The sequence below is a fragment of the Hibiscus syriacus genome, unplaced genomic scaffold (genome assembly GCF_006381635.1).
Source record: "Hibiscus syriacus cultivar Baekdansim isolate YM2019G1 unplaced genomic scaffold, ASM638163v2 tig00004072_pilon, whole genome shotgun sequence".
NCBI lineage: Eukaryota > Viridiplantae > Streptophyta > Magnoliopsida > Malvales > Malvaceae > Hibiscus > Hibiscus syriacus.
In genome coordinates, this window is record NW_024061998.1 from 395,929 (window position 1) to 418,882 (window position 22,954).

The 22,954-nt window shown below is 38.3% G+C and overlaps 1 protein-coding gene and 1 long non-coding RNA gene across 3 annotated transcripts; one reads left to right on the top strand and one right to left on the bottom strand.

The window, feature by feature from the left end:
- Nucleotides 1-1,213: 1,213 nt before the first annotated feature.
- LOC120189125 (cysteine-rich repeat secretory protein 38-like) lies at nucleotides 1,214-2,483 on the top strand. Of its 2 annotated transcripts, none has more exons than XM_039192460.1 (3): nucleotides 1,214-2,032; nucleotides 2,149-2,283; nucleotides 2,394-2,483. In XM_039192460.1, the coding sequence occupies exons 1-3, from the start codon at nucleotides 1,234-1,236 to the stop codon at nucleotides 2,453-2,455; spliced, it is 996 nt and encodes a 331-aa protein (XP_039048391.1). In that variant the 5' UTR covers nucleotides 1,214-1,233; the 3' UTR covers nucleotides 2,456-2,483. The 2 variants fall into 2 exon arrangements, with proteins under 2 accessions (XP_039048391.1, XP_039048398.1); XM_039192467.1 differs by having other exon boundaries at nucleotides 1,215-2,039; nucleotides 2,168-2,283.
- LOC120189141 lies at nucleotides 2,167-21,632 on the bottom strand. Its single transcript, XR_005522478.1, has 3 exons — nucleotides 21,623-21,632; nucleotides 11,798-11,804; nucleotides 2,167-2,300 (listed from the first exon to the last, which is right to left on the bottom strand). It is a non-coding gene; the product is annotated as an uncharacterized LOC120189141 (long non-coding RNA).
- Nucleotides 21,633-22,954: the final 1,322 nt, after the last annotated feature.

Below are 22,954 nucleotides of genomic sequence, written 5' to 3' on the forward strand. Positions count from 1 at the left end.
ATTGACAAGAAACATAATCCAAATATGCCTATATAAGCTAACTCCATTAAACTCGTTAACTCATAGAACGAATATGTATTAAATTATAATGATAGTTCCTATAGTTTTATTTTTTAATTTCTTAAAGCATGTTTTTTTTAAAATGCTAAGACACAGATGATGATCTGCGTCATCCCTTACATGGTGTCAGCTCGGACAAAACCCCTGAAGGTGCAGATGGTGATCCGCATCTTGTCAAAAATAGTGCTAGATTGATAAAATTAAGAGAAGATGTCTAAAAAATAATTATTACTTGTCAGGGTGATATTTCGATAAAATCGCCAAGAATGAAACATAGGGAAAATGTAATGGTTATTATTTGTTAAATTTTCTATTTGAAAATTTTGAATGGAACAATTTTAAAATTTATAAAGGGGCGATTTAAAGAGAAAAATATAATAAATAGATTATGTAAAAGGCATAATGACACAATTACTCTAATGTTTACACAAATGTTCATTATGTATTTATTCTTTTTTATATAATTTTACTTTCCTACGTTTCAATTTTTTTATCAAAATAGATCATGTTGGATGAAAATTATTACTTAACTAACTCTCAATACATGTTACCAACACAACATTTTCACGTGTGATTAAGTGATGATGTGGCATATGTTACATCATTCAAATTATGATATGATATATATTATATCACTTAAAGTGATGATGTGACATATATTATATTATCAAAATAATGATATGACATATATCATATCGCTAAAATAATGACATGATATATTTTAGGTTAACAATTAAATACATATAAAAATATCAAATCAATAATATATATTAAAAATTAATCAACCAATAATTTCCCTCCAAAAATGACTATCCACTTGCTTTTATTTTCAAATTTTGATAACTTTATATATCAAAATTTTTTATTTTCAAATTTTTTATTTCAACATGTAACGTACATACATAAATGCGTTCACTTGTTTTGTCTTGACTTTTACTTCCTGTCGCTCATTTACTCATTATGAACCCAACCAACATGCCATCATTCAATGGTTCTTAAAATTTTAAAAAAATACTATTATTTCCAAACTACCAGATGATAAAATTTTTTAATGAATTTTTTAATTTAATTTAATATACATATTTTTTTATTTTTTCTATAAAAATGTAAATTTCAGGAACGAACCGAATACAATATTATAGTTCCATTGGCCAAAAATAGTGAAGGTGGGCAATGGGGACTTCAACATTTCTTATGTTTCTTTGTTCACTTGTTCTTTCCCTTGCTGCTGTTGTTCTTTCAAAGCATCCTGCTGTTGATGTTTATCTTGAGCGCAGATGTAATGAAGCCAGTGGAAATTACAGCGCAAACAGCGCTTACGAAGCCAACCTCAATAGCATCATCTCTCGATTCTCCACTTCCACTGAATTCAATTACGGGTTTTTCAATCTGTCAGCTGGTGAAAGCAGCAGAGACAAAGTTAACTCAGTCGCACTTTGCAGGGGTGACATGAACCAAGCCGATTGCAAAACTTGCCTCAACTACACCGCGACCGAGCTCAAGCGATTCTGTCCCTTCAACAAGGCCGCCACCGCTTGGTCCGAATTGTGTTTGGTGAGGTACGCCAACCGTGACCTGTACGGGCTGTTGGAGAACGATCCTCGCATTTGCGTATTCAATCCCAGGAATCCGTCGTACCCTGATCAGTTCAATGACGCGTTAAGCGATCTATTGGATGACCTCAGGAACGAGGCGGCAGCTGCCGGTCCTGTACGCAAATATGCAGCCGGTAATGCATCGGCTGGTGGTAACCACGAAAGGGTGTACGCTACGATGCAGTGTACTCCTGACATGGACCAGCTAAATTGCGATACTTGCCTAGCTTTCGCTCAGTCTGAGCTTGAGAAATGTTGCTATGGAAGAATTGGATGCAGGGTTCTTAGACCAAACTGTGTCTTGAGGTTTGAGTCTAACCCATTTTATAATGAAACTGCGGTTCCTCTGCCGTCTCCTCAGCCATCTCCATCCGGAGGTAAAAGATCGATTCAACAACTGGAGTTCTGTATGCATGGGAGGATAAAGATATTTATAATACTGATCATCATCGCTTGAATTATATTAAATGTAATAATTGTTTGTGTTCTGTAGGAAATGAGGATGAAACAACTCCAACTGTAATAATCGTGATTGCTTCAGTTGTTGGCGTTCTCATACTAGTTTTCATCTCCATGTGCATGTTAATGAGACGCAGGAGAAACAAACCCGTATCAGCAAATGTGGAAAGTAAGTAAATTGATTCACTAAAATATACAATTAAACAAAGACCAAAAAAGGATGCTAATATACCAGCTATGGAAGAAACTGTTACAATAATTATATTGATTCTTTTGCAGCTGCGCCAGTGGATAGTGAGATGTCTGGCATTGATCCCTTGCAGAGTCCGCTCATAGAATAGCATCATCAGCTCTTGCTCGAGACTCTACCTTCTATCTTTACAATATAATAAAAATATAATATTGTAAGCTAGTGTTTATTATTTATTGTTTCAGTTGTATTTTAAGTTTTTTTAATAAAATTAATATATTTGATAAGGACGAGTCTACGGCGAATGTTTTTTTAACAATAACAAATGGATTTTTTTTTTTTGGTGATAAAAGAAAAAACTGTCTAAACTAATGACTTAGAGCTTGTCCAGGTTGTCCTTCTTCATCCAGCAAGTCTTTCAAACAGATCATGCATCTTCCTTTATCTCCATTTCGTTCTATCTTTGCCATTCCATCTGCTATCTTATTACCTTCCCGGTGCATATGAGTGAATCGAATCTCCCAGCTTCTTTGAATCATCTCTTTGATATGGTGTCCCAGCTTTAGTTCCACCTCCATTCGAGTCTTCTTTTGCAGGATTTGCCATGCTTCTTTATTGTCCGTTTTGACTATCAGCTTCTCCACGCCCAACTCCCACGCACTCCTAAGACCTTCTAGGACTCCCTATAACTCTGTTTCTAGGATTGAGCATGAGCCAATTACCTCATGGAATCCCATCCTCCATTGACCTTAATCGTTTCTCAACACTCCCTCGCATGTAGCGAGTCCGCTTGTGCCGTTTCTCGTGGCATCTGTATTCATTTTCATCCATCCTTTAGGGGGGAGCTTCCAACAAGTTTATGTGCGTGTTGCTGGATCTTATTCATAATAAAAGGTGTAAGAAATGTAGACTGCAAAATTCACACATTAGCATTGGCAGGACAAATAAACAATCGAATCAACTGAAACCACTGCCTTAGAAACAAATTCGCCTGATATGTGTAATCCTGCTTCAGGCGGATTGTCCCCCGAGGTTAACACTGTCGCTCCAAGATTTCGTACACCCGAAATCGAAGTGGACTGCGGTGGTATTGCTCCTCTGATCACCGAAAATATTTAGAAGCTTAGAAAGATTTGAAAGAGTTGAAAGATGTAGTGAATTGGTGAGTTGAGAAGCTAGCAATACTTCTCTATTTATAGGTTGCGCGTTAGGGGGAAAATGGTCCAACAAAAAGTAGATTAATTTTTGTATTAAAACCCTGTCTGAAACCACTGAAATAACCTGATGAACCCGGCTCCAAAGCAGTTCAGATTCAAGATATAATTTACATAAATTTTGTAATTACTTTTGTAACTCTCTTACTGTTATAACTCCCATCATAACTCTTATAACTGGCATAATAAACAGTTGATTACTGGCTTGAACATAGTTGTAAAAACTTCCAGGTACATTCTAATGTTCACATGTTTTATTCCAAAAACCGACTGATTTAATTTTAAATTTCAAAAATTAATATAGCTGAAAATATAAAATTCGAACAGACCATTTGAGCAGCCTATAAATACCAGAAATAAATTCTTTCACAATCTGTTATTTGCTCAGAAAATTCTTTGTGGATTTTCTTAAAAGATAGAATCCATGTGAATGTGTCGAAGACACGTTTTGCCATGTACCACGTGCCACGAGCATGAGTCGAGACAAAAAGGATGGAAGACGACGGTAGCAACACTCGAGATTGCCCCTTGTTCTCTATTACTCAACAAGGGAGGGAAGAATGCAAACTATATATACCCAAGCAAGTGGTATTTCCCACTCTATGTGGGATAGTATATTTTGCGTTACCAACAAAAGGAATCAAAATTACAATGCATCAAAATATAGAGAAAATTTTGGAGACAATAGTCACCAAAATACTCATATAAAAGAAAAAAAATTATAACTAAAGATATGAAGAAAATTAAAATCTTCCGATGAGAATGAAGACAAAAATCAAAACCCAATAACTTTCATAAAAACTCATTGTCTCCGTCGAATTAGATGCTTGAACGAAAGGATAAAGGAGTGGAGAGCGGACCAAATAATCTGACAGGCTGCTGCCCTACATAATCTGATTACATCAACAAAAAAAATTTATCAAAAGAGGGATATGACTATATGTGACCACCGAATAAATAATCAGAATATAAATGTTGCAATAGTTTTTGTGCAAGAACTAAAACGACCGCAGAGGTATGCGAAAAATGTACCAACAACCATGAGGATCATGCCACAAGAATAGAGAAAAATCATGTCACAATGAGAGAGAATCTTATTCAAAATTAAAAAGACTCGAGCAAAAAAGATAAAAGACATAATATAAAAAACAAGATAATTAATAGGTACGCGCGGTCAGCAACCAACAATACGATTGGTGCCATAGCCGACTAAACAAAAATCAAAGAGAAAGACGAAGATGACACAAATATTGAAATAAAACTAAGTTGAAAGAAAAGAGAGGCGATAAAATATTGAAAGCAAGTCAACAAAAATAATTTTTGGATTTTTAATTTCAATACAGTTCAAGAAGAGCAATGCGCTACCTAAAAGGAAAAAAATCGAGAGTTAGAGAAAGAAAAGAATGAAACAGATCAATCTGAGGCGAGCTTACAAGCGGAGGAAGATGTTCAAGGTGCAACAGCCATAAACAAAGGGTACCCCAAGATTCCTGGGAAGCTGTCTTATGTTGTTATAAATGCCAGTGGATCGTCTATGGCCAAGAATCCACCTATCAAGATGCAAGAAGAAGAGATAGTATTCCAAGAGGGAGATGTTACCATGGACAACACTGAAGAATATCCTATAATAAGATTCTCTCATAGAATACATGAATTGATAGATCAAACTATGATGCAAGTTATTATCACTAGACTGCTGGGGAAGAAGATATGATACAAAGCTCTTATAAACATAATTAATGCATTATGGAATTCTGTGGGCAATTTCAACTTGATAGATCTTGACAACAATTATTTCTTAGTGAAATTCGAGAATCTTGATGATTATAAAAGAGTGCTTACGGATGGCCCATGGATGAAATATGGGAGCTACTTGATGGTGAAACCATGGTCCAGAAATTTCACCACAGCTGAAAAACACCCATCACAAGTCATTGTTTGGATTCGTCTCCCTGGCCTACCATATAGATATTACTCTACTATGATGATTAGCATAATTGCTAACTCTATTAGAAGAGTTATCAAAATTGATTACAATATCAAAGTTGGGGAGAGGTAAGTTTGCTAGAATTGTGATCGCCATCGATCTGAATAAACCTCTTGTTTTATGCGTGGGAATTTATGTAACCCCCTAGACTCGACCTATGCGTTTCGACTAAGTCTAGTGGATCACATTATGATTCTTAAAGACATTTTCTGAAACCGTTATTCAATCAATGTAAAATCACATTATAAATTTCATGAAATAAATTATACCATCAAAACCCAACTTGTAAATATAATACCAATAAGTAATAAATTAATTTAAAACAGGTATTCAAAATCAAAATCACAATAAATCGAACAGTAATAGCAAAAGTGTCATCATCCTAAAATACGATACTTTAAAATAAGGTCCATGTCACCGAAATAAAGTCAACTAGCAAGATAAAACATTACAATCAGATATACTTCAAGAGATATGTTGATCCTCCAAGTGCTCGAACCGATGTATCTAACCAACAGTATCTGAAAGGGGGAAAACATTTTCAAAAGGTGAGCTAGGCTCAGTGTGTCCCAATATTACCTTAAAATCACAATAGGTACATTAAACAAATCATAGTCCAGTAAATCTCATAAATTCATAAAAGAGTTTAACTTTTGAAAATCATAGTTTAAACTCTTTTCTTGTACACCATCAGTAATTTCCAAAACTATTTTCCATATAGCTTACTCTAAGCACACAGCAAAAAGAAAGCCAACCTAAGGATAAGCTTTATAGCTTGTATCCTTAAGCCCGTAAGTCCAAGTCCATATAACTTACCCTAAGCACACAGCAAGGGAAGCCAACCTAATGTATCTTGGGGCCCCAAGAGTCACATTAGACCCATTCTGTTTATTAGCTTGATCAGAGTTATACTATTGTAATTCAATCCAAAAGTTCAATTGCACCGTGACACAAAATTCCATAAATCATCACATTAAATTGGTGCATCAATAAAACAGTAACCAAAGAACTCAGTATATACCTCATATTAAAACCAATAAAACAGTTCAGTAATAATTAGGGAACACACCTCGATAATAGGTTCAAATAGTAGATCTACTGATTGCTGGTTTCACCACGCTCTGCTACAGTTTTCGAACCTATTTTATAATAACACTATATTACTTATGGGTAACATAAATAAATCTCTAAAATCATAAAATTTACGGGTCTTACGGGTGAATACTGGCACACGTGGTTTAATTGATCTAGAAGAGCTGGGTCAAGCTGTCGAACGATCCGGAGAGTCTCTTGTACCTTCAAACAATAATAATTTATCAGCTCCAAATCTTACTTAATTGTTCAAAGCTAAAATTCTTAAGTATATAAGCATTTTCAGGGTTTGACTATCAATTTGGAGGATTTGGGGTTTGAATTTGGCCAAACGAATTACAGAATCGAAATCAGGACATCGAAAAACATAAAGTATGTCTTTTCGAAAATTTAAATTCTTGGTCAAAGTCAAAGTCAACCACTTTGACCGTCGATTTGGAGGCCTTCGGGTTTGAATTTGATGAAACGGACTTCGGAAACGGATTCGGGACGTCGAAAACTATTAGAATAGGTATACTCGGAAAAGATTAATGGTCGTTTAATGGTCGATCAAAGCCATTTTAAGTTTTGGTCAAAGGAAGTCAACGGTCAACGGTCGGGTCGGGTCAGACCGATTCAAACCGGTCAAACCGGTTCGAACCAGTCGAAACCGGTTTTCAGCCACTCACTCTCCCTGCGGCGGCGCATGTGGCGCGTGAGGCCTTCTCCGGGGGTCTAAAAATTACGGAAAAATTTCTAAAAATTATTTTGAGCGATTTCGAGATACTTACAAAGATCGGTTCAAATTTTTGAACGGCGGAGAGCTCGATTTCAACTTGGCCGAATCTTTGACTGCTCTACCTCCTCACGCGCCGCCGTCGACGGAGACCAAGGTTGACACCGGCGGACTCGAAATGGCACAAGGAACACGATGGTGCGGGAGGTGTCGAAAACCGATCAACGATCGGAGATGAATTTAAGATTTTCTCGGCGGTAGTGCTAAAAAAAAGGCCGAGACTTTGACTCAAAATTCACGTCGTTTGGTAGCGTTTCTCTATAATTGATTTATTGGGTTTTGTTCACAGGTCGAAGATGAACACGATGGTGGTTTCAATTTGACGGTCGGAGGTCGGACGGCGTTGGAATCAGGCTTTGAAGTAGAGTGCGGGAGGAGGAATTTCATAATTGTTTTCTGTTTTGAAAACAGAAAACCATATATACGTATATATCAAATTTCCTGCCGACACTAAAAGGAGTAATTTAGAGCTTGGTCCCTGAATTTCCTTCACTTTTAATATTGCCTACAAGTTTTGAAAACTTTTAATTTAATCCCCAAATTTCACCAAATTTCACCAAATTACATCGATTTAAATTGTTTTTTTTTTGGGTTGTTACAATTCTTCCCCTCTACAAGAAATTTCATCCTCGAAATTTACCTTATGAGAATAACTGAGGAAACTGAGCCTCCATTGACTCCAATGTTTCCCAAGTAGCTTCTGAGGGCCTCGATTACTCCATTGAACTTTGACCATTGGGATACGCCTATTCCGAAGAACTCGCTCATCTCTTTCTAAGATCTGAATGGGCTCTTCCTCATAGGATAAATCAGGTCTCAGCTCTACCTCTTCAACCTGAATGATGTGACTTGGATCTGGACGGTATGCCTCAACATAGACACATGAAAAACATCATGAATACGACTAAGATGGGAAGGCAACTCAAGCTGATAAGCAACAGGTCCAACTTTCTTCAGAATACGATACGACCCAATAAATCGCGGACTCAGTTTACCCTTACGTCCAAATCTCAATACTTTCTTCCATGGAGATACCTTGAGAAAAACCTGATCTTGAACGTCAAACTGTATATCCTTCCTCCTTTGATCTGCATAAGATTTCTGCCTATCAAATGCCTCTTTCAGACGGTCACGGATCAATCTGACTATGTCCTCTGTCTCCCGCACTAACTCAGGTCCCAAAGTCTTCCTATCACGCAACTCAGTCCAACAATTCGGGGTGCGACACCTACGCCCATAGAGTGCTTCATAGGGTGCCATACGAATGTTGGTCTAGTAACTGTTATTATAAGCAAATTCAGCCAAAGGCAAAAAGTTCTCCCAGCTACCATGAAAATCAATTACACAACCCCGTAACATATCCTCCAGAATCTGAATTACTCTCTCAGACTGACCATCAATTTGTGGGTGGAAGGAGGTACTATAATTCAATCTCGTACCCAAAGCCGTATGTAGCGCCTTCCAAAATCTCGAACCAAAATCTCGAAGTAAATCTCGGATCTCGATCTGAAATGATAGATAATGGAACACCATGCAATCTAAATCTCTGAAATATAATACCTCGCCAACTTGTCCAACGTATAATTTACCCGTACATGAATGAAGTGAGCTGACTTTGTAAGTCTATCAACAATCACCCAAATTGAGTCCTTTTTCGAAGGAGTCATAGGTAAACCAGTAACAAAATCCATAGTAATTCGCTCCCATTTCCATTCAGGAATCTTGATAGGTTGTAACAAACCTGATGGATGTTGATGTTCCGCCTTAACTTGCTGACAAGTCAAACACCTCGTCACAAAATTCGAAATGTCCTTCTTCATGCCGACCCAATGATACCTCTCTCTCAAATTCTGATACATCTTATCTCCACCGGGGTGCATAGCATATGGACTACTATGAGCCTCCGTAAGGATAATCTGCCTCAACTCAGCATCATCCGGCACACAATACCGACCTTTGAAGCATAAAACTTCATCCTGATCAAGGCGTAATCTGAGCTTGTCCCTTGCTCTACTTGCTCAAAGATGGAAAGCAAGGAGCTATCAAGGGGCTGCTTAGCTTTGATCTCATCAACCAAGGTCGGCTTAACTTGTAATTCTGCTAACAGAGTGCCATCGTCATATAAATTCATCCTGGCCATTAAAGATCTCAACTCTGTTACCACCTTTCGACTCAAAGCATCCGCTACAATATTAGCTTTACCAGGGTGATAATCAATCACACAATCATAATCCTTTAAAAGCTCTAGCCAGCGTCGCTGTCTCAAATTAAGCTCCTTCTTGGACAGAAGATATTTTAAACTCTTATGATCCGTGAAAATGTAACACTTCTCTCCAAAAAGATAGTGTCTCCAAATCTTCAAGGCAAAAATCACTGTTGCTAACTCCAAATCATGAGTAGGATAATTACACTCATGCGGTCGCAGCTGACGGGATACATAAGCCACCACCTTACTTTCATGCATTAGAACACAGCCGAGTCCTGAGTGTGACGCATCACTATACACTGTAAAATCCTTCCCGGACTCTGGTTGAATCAATACTGGTGCTTGAGTCAATACCGCCTTTAATTTCTCAAAGCTCTCCTGTTGTGCCTCACCCCAGTCAAACGGCACATTCTTCCTTAACAACTTTGTCAAATGAGAAGCAATGATCGAAAAGCCCTCAACAAAACGTCGATAATAACCAGACAAGCGCAAGAAACTGTGAATCTCAGAGATATTCTTGGGTCGTTTCCAATTCACAATAGCTTCGATCTTGCTTGGATCGACCTGAATACCTCGCGCAGAAATAATATGCCCCAGAAACGACACTTCTTGAATCCAAAACTCACACTTTCTTAGTTTGGCATATAGATGATGTTCTCTCAAAGTCCGCAGAACGATCTTCAAATTCTCGTCATGCTCTGCCTCAGTACGAGAATAGATCAGAATATCATCAATAAAGACCACCGCAAATTAATCCAAATATGGTCGGAACACCCGATTCATCAAATCCATGAAAGCTGCAAGAGCATTCATCAAACCAAAAGGCATCACTAAGAATTCATAATGACCATATCTAGTGCGAATGGCCGTCTTTGCAACATCAGACCCTTTAACTTTCAATTGATAATACCCCGAACGAAGATCAATCTTAGAGAATACAATAGCTCCTCGCAACTGATCAAATAAGTCATCAATCCTGGGTAGTGGATATTTATTCTTGACCGTCATCTGGTTCAACTTCCGATAGTCAATACATAATCTTAGCGACCCATCCTTCTTTTTCACGAATAGAACTGGAGCTCCCCATGGTGAAGTACTATGCCGAATAAATCCTCGATCGAATAATTCTTGCAATTGGACCTTCAAATCCTTAAGTTCTTTTGGAGCCATGCGATAAGGTGCCATAGAAATAGGTGCAGATCCCGGATAAGTCTCTATCTCGAACTCTACCTCTCTATCAGGAGGTAAACCAGGCAACTCCTCTGGAAAGACATCAGGAAACTCGCTAACTGTACGGATCTCTTCGATCGTGGACAATGAACCTTTAGTGTTCAAAATACAAGCAATGAAAGTCTCATATCCCTTCCGGATCATACGATCAATTTCCATCGCTGAAACTATATTGGAGAGATATCCACGCCGTTCACCAATTAACACAACAGTCCGACCATCTGAAGTCTTTAGAGTAGCCCGCTTGTATTCACAATCCAGATTTACCTTGTGTTTATTCAACCAATCCATCCCAAGAATTAGATCGAACTCCTCTAAAGGAAGCTCCATAAGATTAGCGAGAAAAATTTCTCCCTGAACCTCGAGAGGACAACGCTGAAATACTTTATTCATAAATATCGTCTGTCCTACTGGACTCATAACCTTAACATTATTTTCAGTGTTCTCGATCGGAATCTGAATGTTTCGAGATACCGAGCTCGATACATAGGAGTGGGTGGAGCCATTATCCAGTAATGCAAAGTGTGGAATGAAATATATAGTAAATGTACCTGCAATAACCTCAGGCTCATCTCTGTCATCCCGACGTCTAGTGGCATAAACCAAAGCTGGTTGTCTAGCCTCAGAAACTGTTGGCCCTCTATTTTGCTGAGGTTGGGCTCTACTGTCTGTCCTGGATGTTGATCCTCGAGTCTTTCCTTGACTATGATCTCTAATTGGGGTTTGTACTGTAGTCTGAGAATGCACAGGAGTCTGGGTAGCGGTCTACTCAAACGAAGCTAGCAGAGGACAATCCCTCCGAAAATGACCACTAGATCCACACTGATAGTAAAGACCCATCTTCTTACGACACTCTCCTGTGTGTTGTTTACCACAAAACTCATAGAGGAACCCATGATAATACGACGAGGAACCGCCTCGACTGCCAACTAACGGTAAGGATGCTGCAGGCCTGAAACGTGTATTGCTTCTCTGAGGGGCTGAAGTACGAGTCCTCTTCCCGGACTGTGCTGATGACTCCATCGGGCCTGAAAATTTCTTAGATTGTTCCTATTCAACACGCTCTCTACCAGAAGCTAAAACCTCCACCTCTTCAGCATCTTTGGCTCTGCCCACCAGCACATCAAATATCTCATCCTGATGGGTTACAACTTGCTTACGCAACTCGTATCTGAGTCCAAGGGCAAATTTAAGACATCAATCTCTCTCAGTAGGTACCATACTGAATCCATACTTCAGCAACTTCAAGAACTCGATCTCATACTCAGAAACAGTCATGTCTCCCTGAACCAGGTCTTGAAACTGCTTACGTCTCTGAGCTAAGTAGCGCTCTCCTAGAAAACGACTCCGAAAGCGATCCTTAAAGAAATTCCAGGTCAAACGATCGGTAGGAACACTACTGGTCACTGACTCCCACCAAGTGTAGGTATTGCCATCTAACATCGCTACAACACCCATATATCTCTTAGTTGAGTCCAAACCCAACTGATCCATGCGTCTCTCTGTATCCTGGAGCCAATCCTCAGCTTCAGTAGGAGATCCTCCAATCTATCCCCCAAAAGTTCTAACTCCATTGGCAATCAAAGTCTGCGAAATAGGAACCTCTGATACAACACCAGTAGCTCTGACTGCTCCCTATATTAACTACAGAAATTGTCTACCAAAATTCTCATCCAATGCAACTCCGGTAGACTCTGACTCAATATCTGTCGCTCCTATGATCGGTGTAGTCATGCCAATACCAGCGGCAGGAGGCAGATTCGTTGGGGTCGTAGGAGCATGATTACCTATCGGAAGTGGGGGATCTACTCGTATCTCATCGATCGGGTTTGCAAATCTAGCCACTCGACCTCGTCCACGGCTAGTTCGACGACCACGTCTAGCACTCATTTTTTTATGGATCTCGAGTTTACTACAGTAGATAAAACTTAGGGTTAGACAAGCACTTGGAGTCTCGAACACAGTTAAAATCTTAATAACTTATGACATGGCCTTAGTAACTTGTTTTGTAAAATATTTCTAAAACTGTATTTCAATTGTGGACTCATATACAGTCCGCGGTTTAAAAACCAAAAGCTCTGATACCAATAAATGTAACCCCCTAGACTCGGCCTATGCGTTTCGACTAAGTCTAGTGGATCACATTATGATTCTTAAAGACATTTTCTGAAACCGTTATTCAATCAATGTAAAATCACATTATAAATGTCATGAAATAAATTATACCATCAAAACCCAACTTGTAAATATAATACCAATAAGTAATAAATTAATTTAAAACAGGTCTTCAAAATCAAAATCATAATAAACCGAACAGTAATAGCAAAAGTGTCATCATCCTAAAATACGATACTTTAAAATAAGGTCCATGTCACCAAAATAAAGTCAACTAGCAAGATAAAACATTACAATCAGATATACTTCAAGAGACATGTTGATCCTCCAAGTGCTCAAACCGATGTATCTAACCAACAGTATCTGAAAGGGGGAAAACATTTTCGAAAGGTGAGCTAGGCTCAGTGTGTCCCAATATTACCTTAAAATCACAATAGGTACATTAAACAAATCATAGTCTAGAAAATCTCATAAATTCATAAAAGAGTTTAACTTTTGAAAATCATAGTTTAAACTCTTTTCTTGTACACCATCAGTAATTTCCAAAACTATTTTCCATATAGCTTACTCTAAGCACACAGCAAAAAGAAAGTCAACCTAAGGATAAGCTTTATAGCTTGTATCCTTAAGCCCGTAAGTCCAAGTCCATATAGCTTACCCTAAGTACACACAAGGGAAGCCAACCTAATGTATCTTGGGGCCCCAAGAGTCACATTAGGCCCATTCTGTTTATTAGCTTGATCAGAGCTATACTATTGTAATTCAATCCAAAAGTTCAATTGCACCGTGACACAAATTCCATAAATCATCACATTAAATTGGTGCATCAATAAAATAGTAACCAAAGAACTCAGTGTACCTCATATTAAAATCAATAAAATAGTTCAGTAATAATTAGGGAACACACCTCGATAATAGGTTCAAATAGTAGATCTACTGATTGCTGGTTTCACCACGCTCTGCTACAGTTTTCGAACCTATTTTATAATAACACTATATTACTTATGGGTAACATAAATAAATCTCTAAAATCATAAAATTTACGGGTCTTACGGGTGAATACTGGCACACGTGGTTTAATTGATCTAGAAGAGCTGGGTCGAGCTGTCGAACGATCCGGAGAGTCTCTTGTACCTTCAAACAATAATAATTTATCAACTCCAAATCTTACTTAATTGTTCAAAGCTAAAATTCTTAAGTATATAAGCATTTTCAGGGTTTGACTATTAATTTGGAAGATTTCGGATTTGAATTTGGCCAAACAGATTGCGGAATCGGAATCAGGACGTCGAAAAATATAAAGTATGTCTTTTCGAAAATTTAAATTCTTGGTCTAAGTCAAAGTCAACCACTTTGACCGTCGATTTGGAGGCCTTTGGGTTCGAATTTGACGAAACGGACTTCGAAAACGAATTCGGGACGTCGAAAACTATCAGAATAGGTATACTTGGAAAAGATTAATGGTCATTTAATGGTCGGTCAAAGCCATTTTATGTTTTGGTCAAAGAAAGTCAACGGTCAACGGTCGGGTTGGGTCAAACCAGTTTTCAGCCACTCACTCTCCCTGCGGCGATGCGTGTGGCGCGTGAGGCCTCCTTCGGGGGTCTAAAAATTACGGAAAAAATTTCTAAAAATTATTTTGAGCGATTTCGAGATACTTACAAAGATCGGTTCAAATTTTTGAACGGCGGAGAGCTCAATTTCAACTCGGCCGAATCTTTGACTGCTCCACCTCCTCATGCGCCGCCGTCGTCGGAGACCAAGGTTGACACCGATGGACTCGAAACGGTACAAGGAACACGATGGTGCGGGAGGTGTCGAAAATCGATCAACGATCGGAGATGAATTTAAGATTTTCTCGGCGGTAGTGCTAAAAAAAACGTCGAGACTTTGATTCAAATTCACGTCGTTTGGCAGCGTTTCGCTATAATTGATTTACTGGGTTTTGTTCACGGGTCGAAGATGAACACGATGATGGTTTCAATTTGACGGTCGGAGGTCGGACGGCGTTGGAATCAGGCTTTGAAGTAGAGTGCGGGAGGAGGAATTTCACAATATCAAATTTCGTGCCGACACTAAAAGGAGTAATTCAGAGCTTGGTTTTTGAATTTCCTTCACTTCTAATATTGCCTACAAGTTTTGAAAACTTTTAATTTAATCCCCAAATTTCACCAAATTACACCGATTTAAATTGTTTTTTTTTCGGGTTGTTACAATTTATGACTTTGTTCAAAAGATTGAATACGAAGGTCTATAGCAAATCTATTTTAAATGTGGAACTTATGGTCATGTAAAAGAAAGTTGCAAAACCAACCATGAGGAAACACCTATGGAAGTTACCAGCACTAGTCAAGAAAATGTTGAACAAACGACATTAGAGAACAATAAAGAAAACCCCTTTTTGGCCCTTGGATGGTTGCGCAACCAAGAGTAAGAAATGGAAGAAGCGAAAAAAACTCAAAACAAGAACAAGGAAGAAGGGCGAAAACCAATCAAGGGCTCTAGGTTTACATCGTTTCAAGAGGAAACAATGGAAGAAGATCCCAAGAACAATATCGAGAAAAGCCATCATTCGATCAGTGGAACTGAATTGAAAACGTCTTCTACAAAAATCCACACAGTTATCAATCCAACGAGGAATAATAAGAAAGATGAAGGAAAGATGAAAAAGAAAGAGATATCAATCCCAACAATGGAGAATACATACCAATCTCAGGAGATAGATATTATTACAAATCTTGAAAATGAGAATAACAATTTGATTGATGTACCTATTACGGATGGGGAATTGGTGGAGAGCGATGATTATACGAGTATGCACAAGATTGAAAGAGTTCAAGTATGACTAGTGAAACTGCTCGAGTCAGTGAACACATGTTAACCTTGGGATCTGGCTCCCACACATCAATCCCTATATAAGACGATGAAAAATTTGTAGCCAGACATCTAGATGGAGATTCAATAAGAAACCCAACCCAACCTCCCGTATTACCAAGAAAGGACTTAAAGTTAGGAAAACCAAAAAGCAATCACGCCCAACGTTCCTCTTTTATTGGAATGGTTCCAAAGTCATACCATGAATTCAGAGAATTTGGCTTCACCCGCTAGTACAAGCCAAACTATAAGCCATGACCAACTCGTAGAGCCTATTATTCAGATTCAGACTCGTGTAAATGAATAAATTGAAGAGGGAGCGATGTGTAGAGACAACCCCATTAACTCTTAAAAAGAATATTATGTTATGAAACACTCAAGAGGTTATTAAGCCCTCATTTAGAATACATTTCAGAGATTTTGTGAAGAACCATAAGCCTAGGATTATTGCTATGTTTGAAACTCACACAAGTGGTAGGAAAGCAAACAAGATTATCAACAATATGGGGTATAGCAACTCATTCAGAATCGAAGCACAGAGGTACAGTGGAGGCATCTGGGTATTATGGGATAATTCAGTAGAGGTTAAGATGTTGAATATCACCAACCAATATGCCCATGCTATATATAAACTTATGAACAGTAACCAATGGAACTACTTTACTGCGATTTATGTCAGCCCCCATCATTCATTCGTTGTAAATTGTGGGAACTCCTCTTTAAGCTTAAACCTCGTAATAGTGACCCATGTTGGGAATTAAATGAGTAATTTCCCTATAACCAGATTAGTGAGAATGCAAAATAAAAATGAAAAAATAATACCCAAAATTGATAACGAAGTTCAGCCAATTATGCTTAAGTCTCCGGACTGCTGCAGATCTTTTAGTAAAGAGATAAAATTTACAGGTGTTTACAAACACTCAAAAACTCATAAGAAAGTTCTCTAGTATTAGGAGAAAGAAATGTTTTGGGGTGATTTTGAAGTTAAATCGGTTAGGGTATTTATAGTTGAAGCTTAAGAACTAATCTTATAAATATCCTAAAGTTCAAGGACTAATTATGCAATTATCCCATACATGAAATTCAACAATTTTTGCCTACTTGCACTGAAAGTTTCTTCTGCCAGTAACCCACCGAAAATTATTGCTTTAACAACCCACCGAAAATTGACTTTGCAACAATCTCCCACTTGAAGACTGATTTTAATCTGTCTTCACACCTCGATCAATGCAGCAACATTTCTGGTCTTGTTACTTTAGCATGCCAACTGAAGCTGAACACAACTTTAATTTGTCCGTAGTCACCGTCTTTGTTAACATGTTTTCCAGATTTTGAGCTCCACTAATCTTTTCAAGTTTCAAAATCCCATCTTCCAGAAGAGACCGAATAAAATGATATCTCAATTGTATGTGCTTCGTCCTGGAATGAAAAGATGGATTCTTCGCTAGATGGATGACACTTTGACTATCGAAATACAAGACATTGTTTTATTGTTTCTTGCCTAACTCTTCCAAGAAACTTTGGAGTCAAACCATCTCCTTGCTGTCTTCCGTAACAACGACATATTCTGCTTCAGTTGTGGAGAGAGCAACTATCTTCTGTAGTTGAGAAACCCAACTCACTACAGTACCTCTTAGAGTATAGACATACCTTGTAGTGCTCATTCTGATGTCAACATTTCCGGCTAAGTCAACATCTATATAGACTACAGTATCGTATCTCCACCTTTGAAATAAAGTGCTTTGTTTGTGGTACCCCGTAGATATCTGAGGATTCATTTGAATTCTTCCTAGTGCACTTTGCCCAGATTATTCATGTACCTGCTAACAGCTCCCACTGCTTGAGCAATATCTGGTCTGGTACAAACCATGGCATACATTAGACTTCCAATTGCTGAGGCATACTGCACCTTCACCATGTGTGCACGTTCTTCCTATGTCTTTGGTGACTGTTCTTTGAAGAGTCTAAAATGAACACCTAAAGGTGTACTTACTAGTTTAGCATCTTGCATATTGAACATGGAGAGTACTTTGTTGATGTACTCAGCCTGTGATAACATCAAAGTCCCCGAATTTGTGTCTCTCTTAATCATCATCCCAAGAATCTGCTTTGCAGCGCCCAAATCTTTCATTGCAAACTGCTTCGACAATTTTTGCTTCAAGTTTATAATCTCTTGCATGTTTGAGCCTGCAACGAGCATGTCATCAACGTACAACAATAAAATAATGAAGCTGTTGTCGAACTTCTTGATGTAGCAACAATGATCTGCTTGGCATCTGGTAAAACCACTGCTACTCATGAAATTATCGAACTTCTTGTACCACTGTCTAGGAGCTTATTTTAAACCTTACAAGCTCTTCTTCAACCTGCATACCAGGTTTTTCTTGTCTACCTTTATGAAGCCTTCTGACTGCTTCATATAGATTTCTTCCTCCAAATCACCATGAAGGAAAGATGTCTTTACATCTAACTGCTCAAGATGTAGATTTTCTATAGCTACAATTTTCAACACCAGTTTGATTGTAGACAGTTTCACGACTGGAGAGAAAATTTCATTGTAGTTAATACATTCTTTTTGCTGAAAACCTTGGACAACCAATCTTGCTTTGTAGTGTTTGCTCTCATCGTGTTCTTCTTTGATCTAGTAAAACCACTTGTTATGGAGCGCTTTCTTTTCTAGTGGTAATTCAACTAATTCTCACATCTGATTTGACATAAGCAAGTCCATCTCATCTTTCATGAAGACTCACACTTGACTAAATCCTCCACCTGCATTGCTTCATCATAGCACTCTGGTTCACCATTGTCAGTCAGTAACAAGTAGTGCAAAGAAGGCGAATAACACTGGGTTGGTTTAGGAATTCTGGATGAGCGTCTCAGTTCTGGTGTGCCTGGTTCTTCTTGAACTGCTTTAGGATTGATCTGAACATTATTTCTAGAAATCTCCTCAAACTCAACAAATTTCTTTGTTTCAGCTTCGTTATTGGAGCTATTTGATTCTATGGTTGACCTATCTTTGTATATCACATTCTCATTGAAAATGACATCTCTGCTTCTAATGATCTTTTGATTTTCATAGTCCCAAAACTGGTAACCGAACTCATCACCACCATAACCAACAAAGACGCATTTGTTGGACTTAGTATCAAGTTTAGTTCTTTCAGTAGAATTTATGAGCACATAACAAATACAACCAAACACTCTTAAGTGTGAAAGGTTTATTTCTTTTTTGCTCCAAACTTTCTCTGGTATTCTATCATCCAAGGGAACTGAGGGCCCACGATTGATCAGGTAAGCTGCAGTGTTGATAGCTTTAGCCCATAGAAATTTGGGCAAGTCGGCATGTATCATCATGCTTCTGGCACGTTCATTTAGAGTTCTGTTCATGCTCTCTGCTACGCTATTCTGCTGCGGTGTCATGGGAACTGTTGTCTCATCTTGATCTCATTGTTTGTACAGAAATCTCTGAATCTACTATTTCTATACTCTCCTCCATTATCAGACATCAACTGCTTGACTTTCAAACCAGTCTCATTTTCCACCATGGCCTTTCATTTTCTGAAGGTATTAAAGACTTCTGATTTATTCTTCAGAAAATAAACCCATACATTCCTTGTAGAATCATCGATGAAGGTGACATAATATAGTGAGCTTGCAAGAGATGTAACTGGAGATGGTCCTATACATCAGTATGAACCAACTCTAACTTTTCAGTCTTGGGTGTCTTGCCAATCTTTGCAAAACTGACTTTCTTTTGTTTTCCAAAGATGCAATCTTCACATAGTTCGACATCTATATTTTTTAGATCCGACAGCTTCCCTTTTGACAAAAGTGTTTTCATCCCTTTATCGCTCATATGGCCAAGCCTTTGGTTATATAGCTTTTATTTTCTATCAGCATCTGCTACTGCAATGATATTCTCCAAATTTGAGGTTACATAGAGAGTATCAGTCTTCTTACCACGAGCAATGACGAGTGCTCCTTTGGTAATCTTCCATTCACAGCCTGAAAAGGTTGTACTATATCCTTCTCTATCAAGCTGTCCTACAGAAAACAAATTTCTTTTGAGTCCAGGAATATGTCTCACTCCTTTCAACTTCCAGGTGGTCTGGTTTGGCAACTTTAATCGGATGTCTCCTTTTCCGATGATCTTCAAGGTTTCATCATCAGCTAGATGAACATTCCCAAAAGATTTTTTGGCATGGGGTGGAGTGGAAAGATGCCCCTGAATCCAAGATCCATGATTCAATCGGACTGTTGATGCTTAGAATCATGGCATCACTTGTTTTCTCTGTTACGTTGGCATATTTCTGTACGCCGGTATCTTTCTTCGGCGACAATATTTTTTAAAGTGACATTTCTTACCACAATTATAACAGTTATAATCTTTATTTCCCGTTCTTGATTTTCCCCTTCTGGATTTCGATCTGCCACGATTTGAATTTCTTTCTGAAGTTCTCCCTCTAGACTCCGTGTGCAAGGTTGAGGAGATTGATGCTTCACCCGATTTTATCCGTCAAATTTCTCCACTCAATACCAGATCCCGAACATCGTTGAATTTCAATTTACTATTTCCTGACGAGCTGCTGACTGCTGCAACAGTAACATTCCAACTTTCTGGTAGAGATGATAAGAGAATTAAAGCTCGAACTTCATCATCGAATTCAATTTCCACAGAACTCAACTGGTTGTGAAATTGTTGAGTTCATTTAGGTGTTGAGCCACTGATGCCCCTTCCGTCATCTGCAAATTGAATAATCGCCTTATCAAGTGAACTTTGTTTGAGCTCGATGACTTTTCATACATACTGGAGAGAGCCGCCATAAGACCCGCCGTGGTATTTTCCTTTGTTATGTTGAAAGCAACATTGCGGGAAAACGCCAGTCGGATAACTCTGAGGGCTTGTCTGTTGAGTAAAGCCCAGACTTCTCAATTTTCACATTCCCTTCTTCTGCAGTCATCGCTCCCACTCGAATCTGGCTTCTTTTGGATCGTTTCTAACAATTCTTGCGAACCACCGTGTATTAGAACACCTCCGTCGACAAACTCGTATCGCCGACCAAATTTTACTATTCATGAAATTCACTATTCATGTGAATAGTAACCTCGCAGAAAAAACTGAAAAAATTCACCATCAAAAGCTCCTGATACCAGTTGTTGGGAAATAAAACGAGTAATTTCCCTATAACCAGATTAGTGAGAATGTGAAATAAAAGCAGAAAAATAATACCCAAAATTGATAACGGAGTTCAGCCAATTATGCTTACGTGTCCGGACTGCTGGAGATCTTTTACTAAAGAGAGAAAATTTACAGGTGTTTACAAACACTCAAAAACTCACAAGAAAACTCTCTAGTATTGGGAGAAAGAAATGTTTTGGGGTGATTTTGAAGCTAAATGGATTAGAGTATTTATAGTTGAAGCTTAAGGACTAATCTTATAAATACTCTAAAGTTTAGGGACTAATTATGCAAGTATCCCATGCCTGAAATTCAACAATTTCTGCCCACTTGCACTGAAAGTTTCTTCTTCCAGTAACCCACCAAAATTGCTTTGACAACCCACCGAAAATTGAGTTTGCAACAACCCTTGGATCCTCGGGGTGACTTTAACTGCATCCTAAAACCCGAAGAAATATTTGGAGGTAGTAGACACTACAGAGGATGGAGTAAACTTTTCCAGGACTTTATGTTTAATATTGGTTTAATGGATGTTAGCTACCACATGGAGGATTTCACTTGGCATCGGGGAAACCTCTGGCAGCAGCTAGATCGGTGTATTATGAATATGAAATGGGCGGAGTTCTACCCAGAAACTAGGATGCACCACCTTGATTGACTTGGATCTGATCACTGTCCTATCTTGCACCATACTAATAGACCCGCTAATAATAACAAGGATAAACCTTTTCGTTTCCTAGCTGCGTGGATGGACCACCATGATTTTGAACACTTTTTTAAGTCCGAGTGGGATGAGAATGGTAACTTCCTGGATAACCTTAACCATTTTAAGCAATGTATCAAAGTTTGGAACCGGGAGATCTTCGGTATTATTCATAGAAGAAGAAATAGATTCTTGCTCGAACACGGAGACAAAAATGCAAGATATTTCTACCCATGTGCAATAGCAAAAAATATAAGGAAACTTATCTCAACCCTCAAGCTTGACACAAAGAATTGGTGCGAAGACCAAGAGATCCTTAAAAATCATGTTAAGGAATTTTACGAGAGTATATTCACAAGCAAACTCACAAACAAACAACCATTTGAAACCCTGGGCCATTTCCCTGAAATTAACTAGGAACAATGGTATTGACTTAATAGTCCCTTTGAGAACAATGAGATCAAATAGGCTCTTTTCAGCATGGGTCCCTTTAAAGCCCCAGACGTGGGTGACTTTCATGCTAGCTTCTATCAAATGAATTAGGAGACTGTTGGCGAAATTTTTTACCTTTTTATGAAACAATTTCTGGATGGAGGATAGTTAGATTAAGCTCTGAACATAACTCTCTTAGTGTTACTCCATAAGGTTGACAATCTAGAGACGATACCCCAGTTTAGACGCATAAGTTTGTGCTCGATTATTTACAAAATTATCGTGAAAGTTATCGTCAACCGCATTAAATCTATTCTACCAACGCTCATTTATAATAGCCAAATGAGTTTTATCTTAGGACGGATTATCACTGATAACTTTATATTAGCTCAAGAAACTGTCCATTCCATGAGAAAAAAGAAAGGTAAAAAAAGGTGATTAGCCATCAAAATCGACCTTGAGAAAGCCTATGATAAACTTGAATGACCATTCGTGGAAGATACCATCGATGACTTGGGTCTACCTTACAAGCTTAAACGTGCAATAATGGATTGCATACGCACCACGTCAATCCAAATAATTTGGAATAGGGAGCTTATTGATTCGTTCAAACCATCTAGGGGGATAAGACAAGGTGAATCAATATCGCCGTACCTATTCGTACTATGCATGGAAAGGTTAGCTTAAGAGATTTCATTGGTTGTGGAACAAGGAAGATGTAAACTGATCAAATTCTCTCCTAGTGGCCCAACCATATCACAAATTTTCTTCACCGACGATCTCATTTTCTTCACGGAGCTGATATTTCTCAAATCGATATTATTATAAACACTTTTAAAAGTT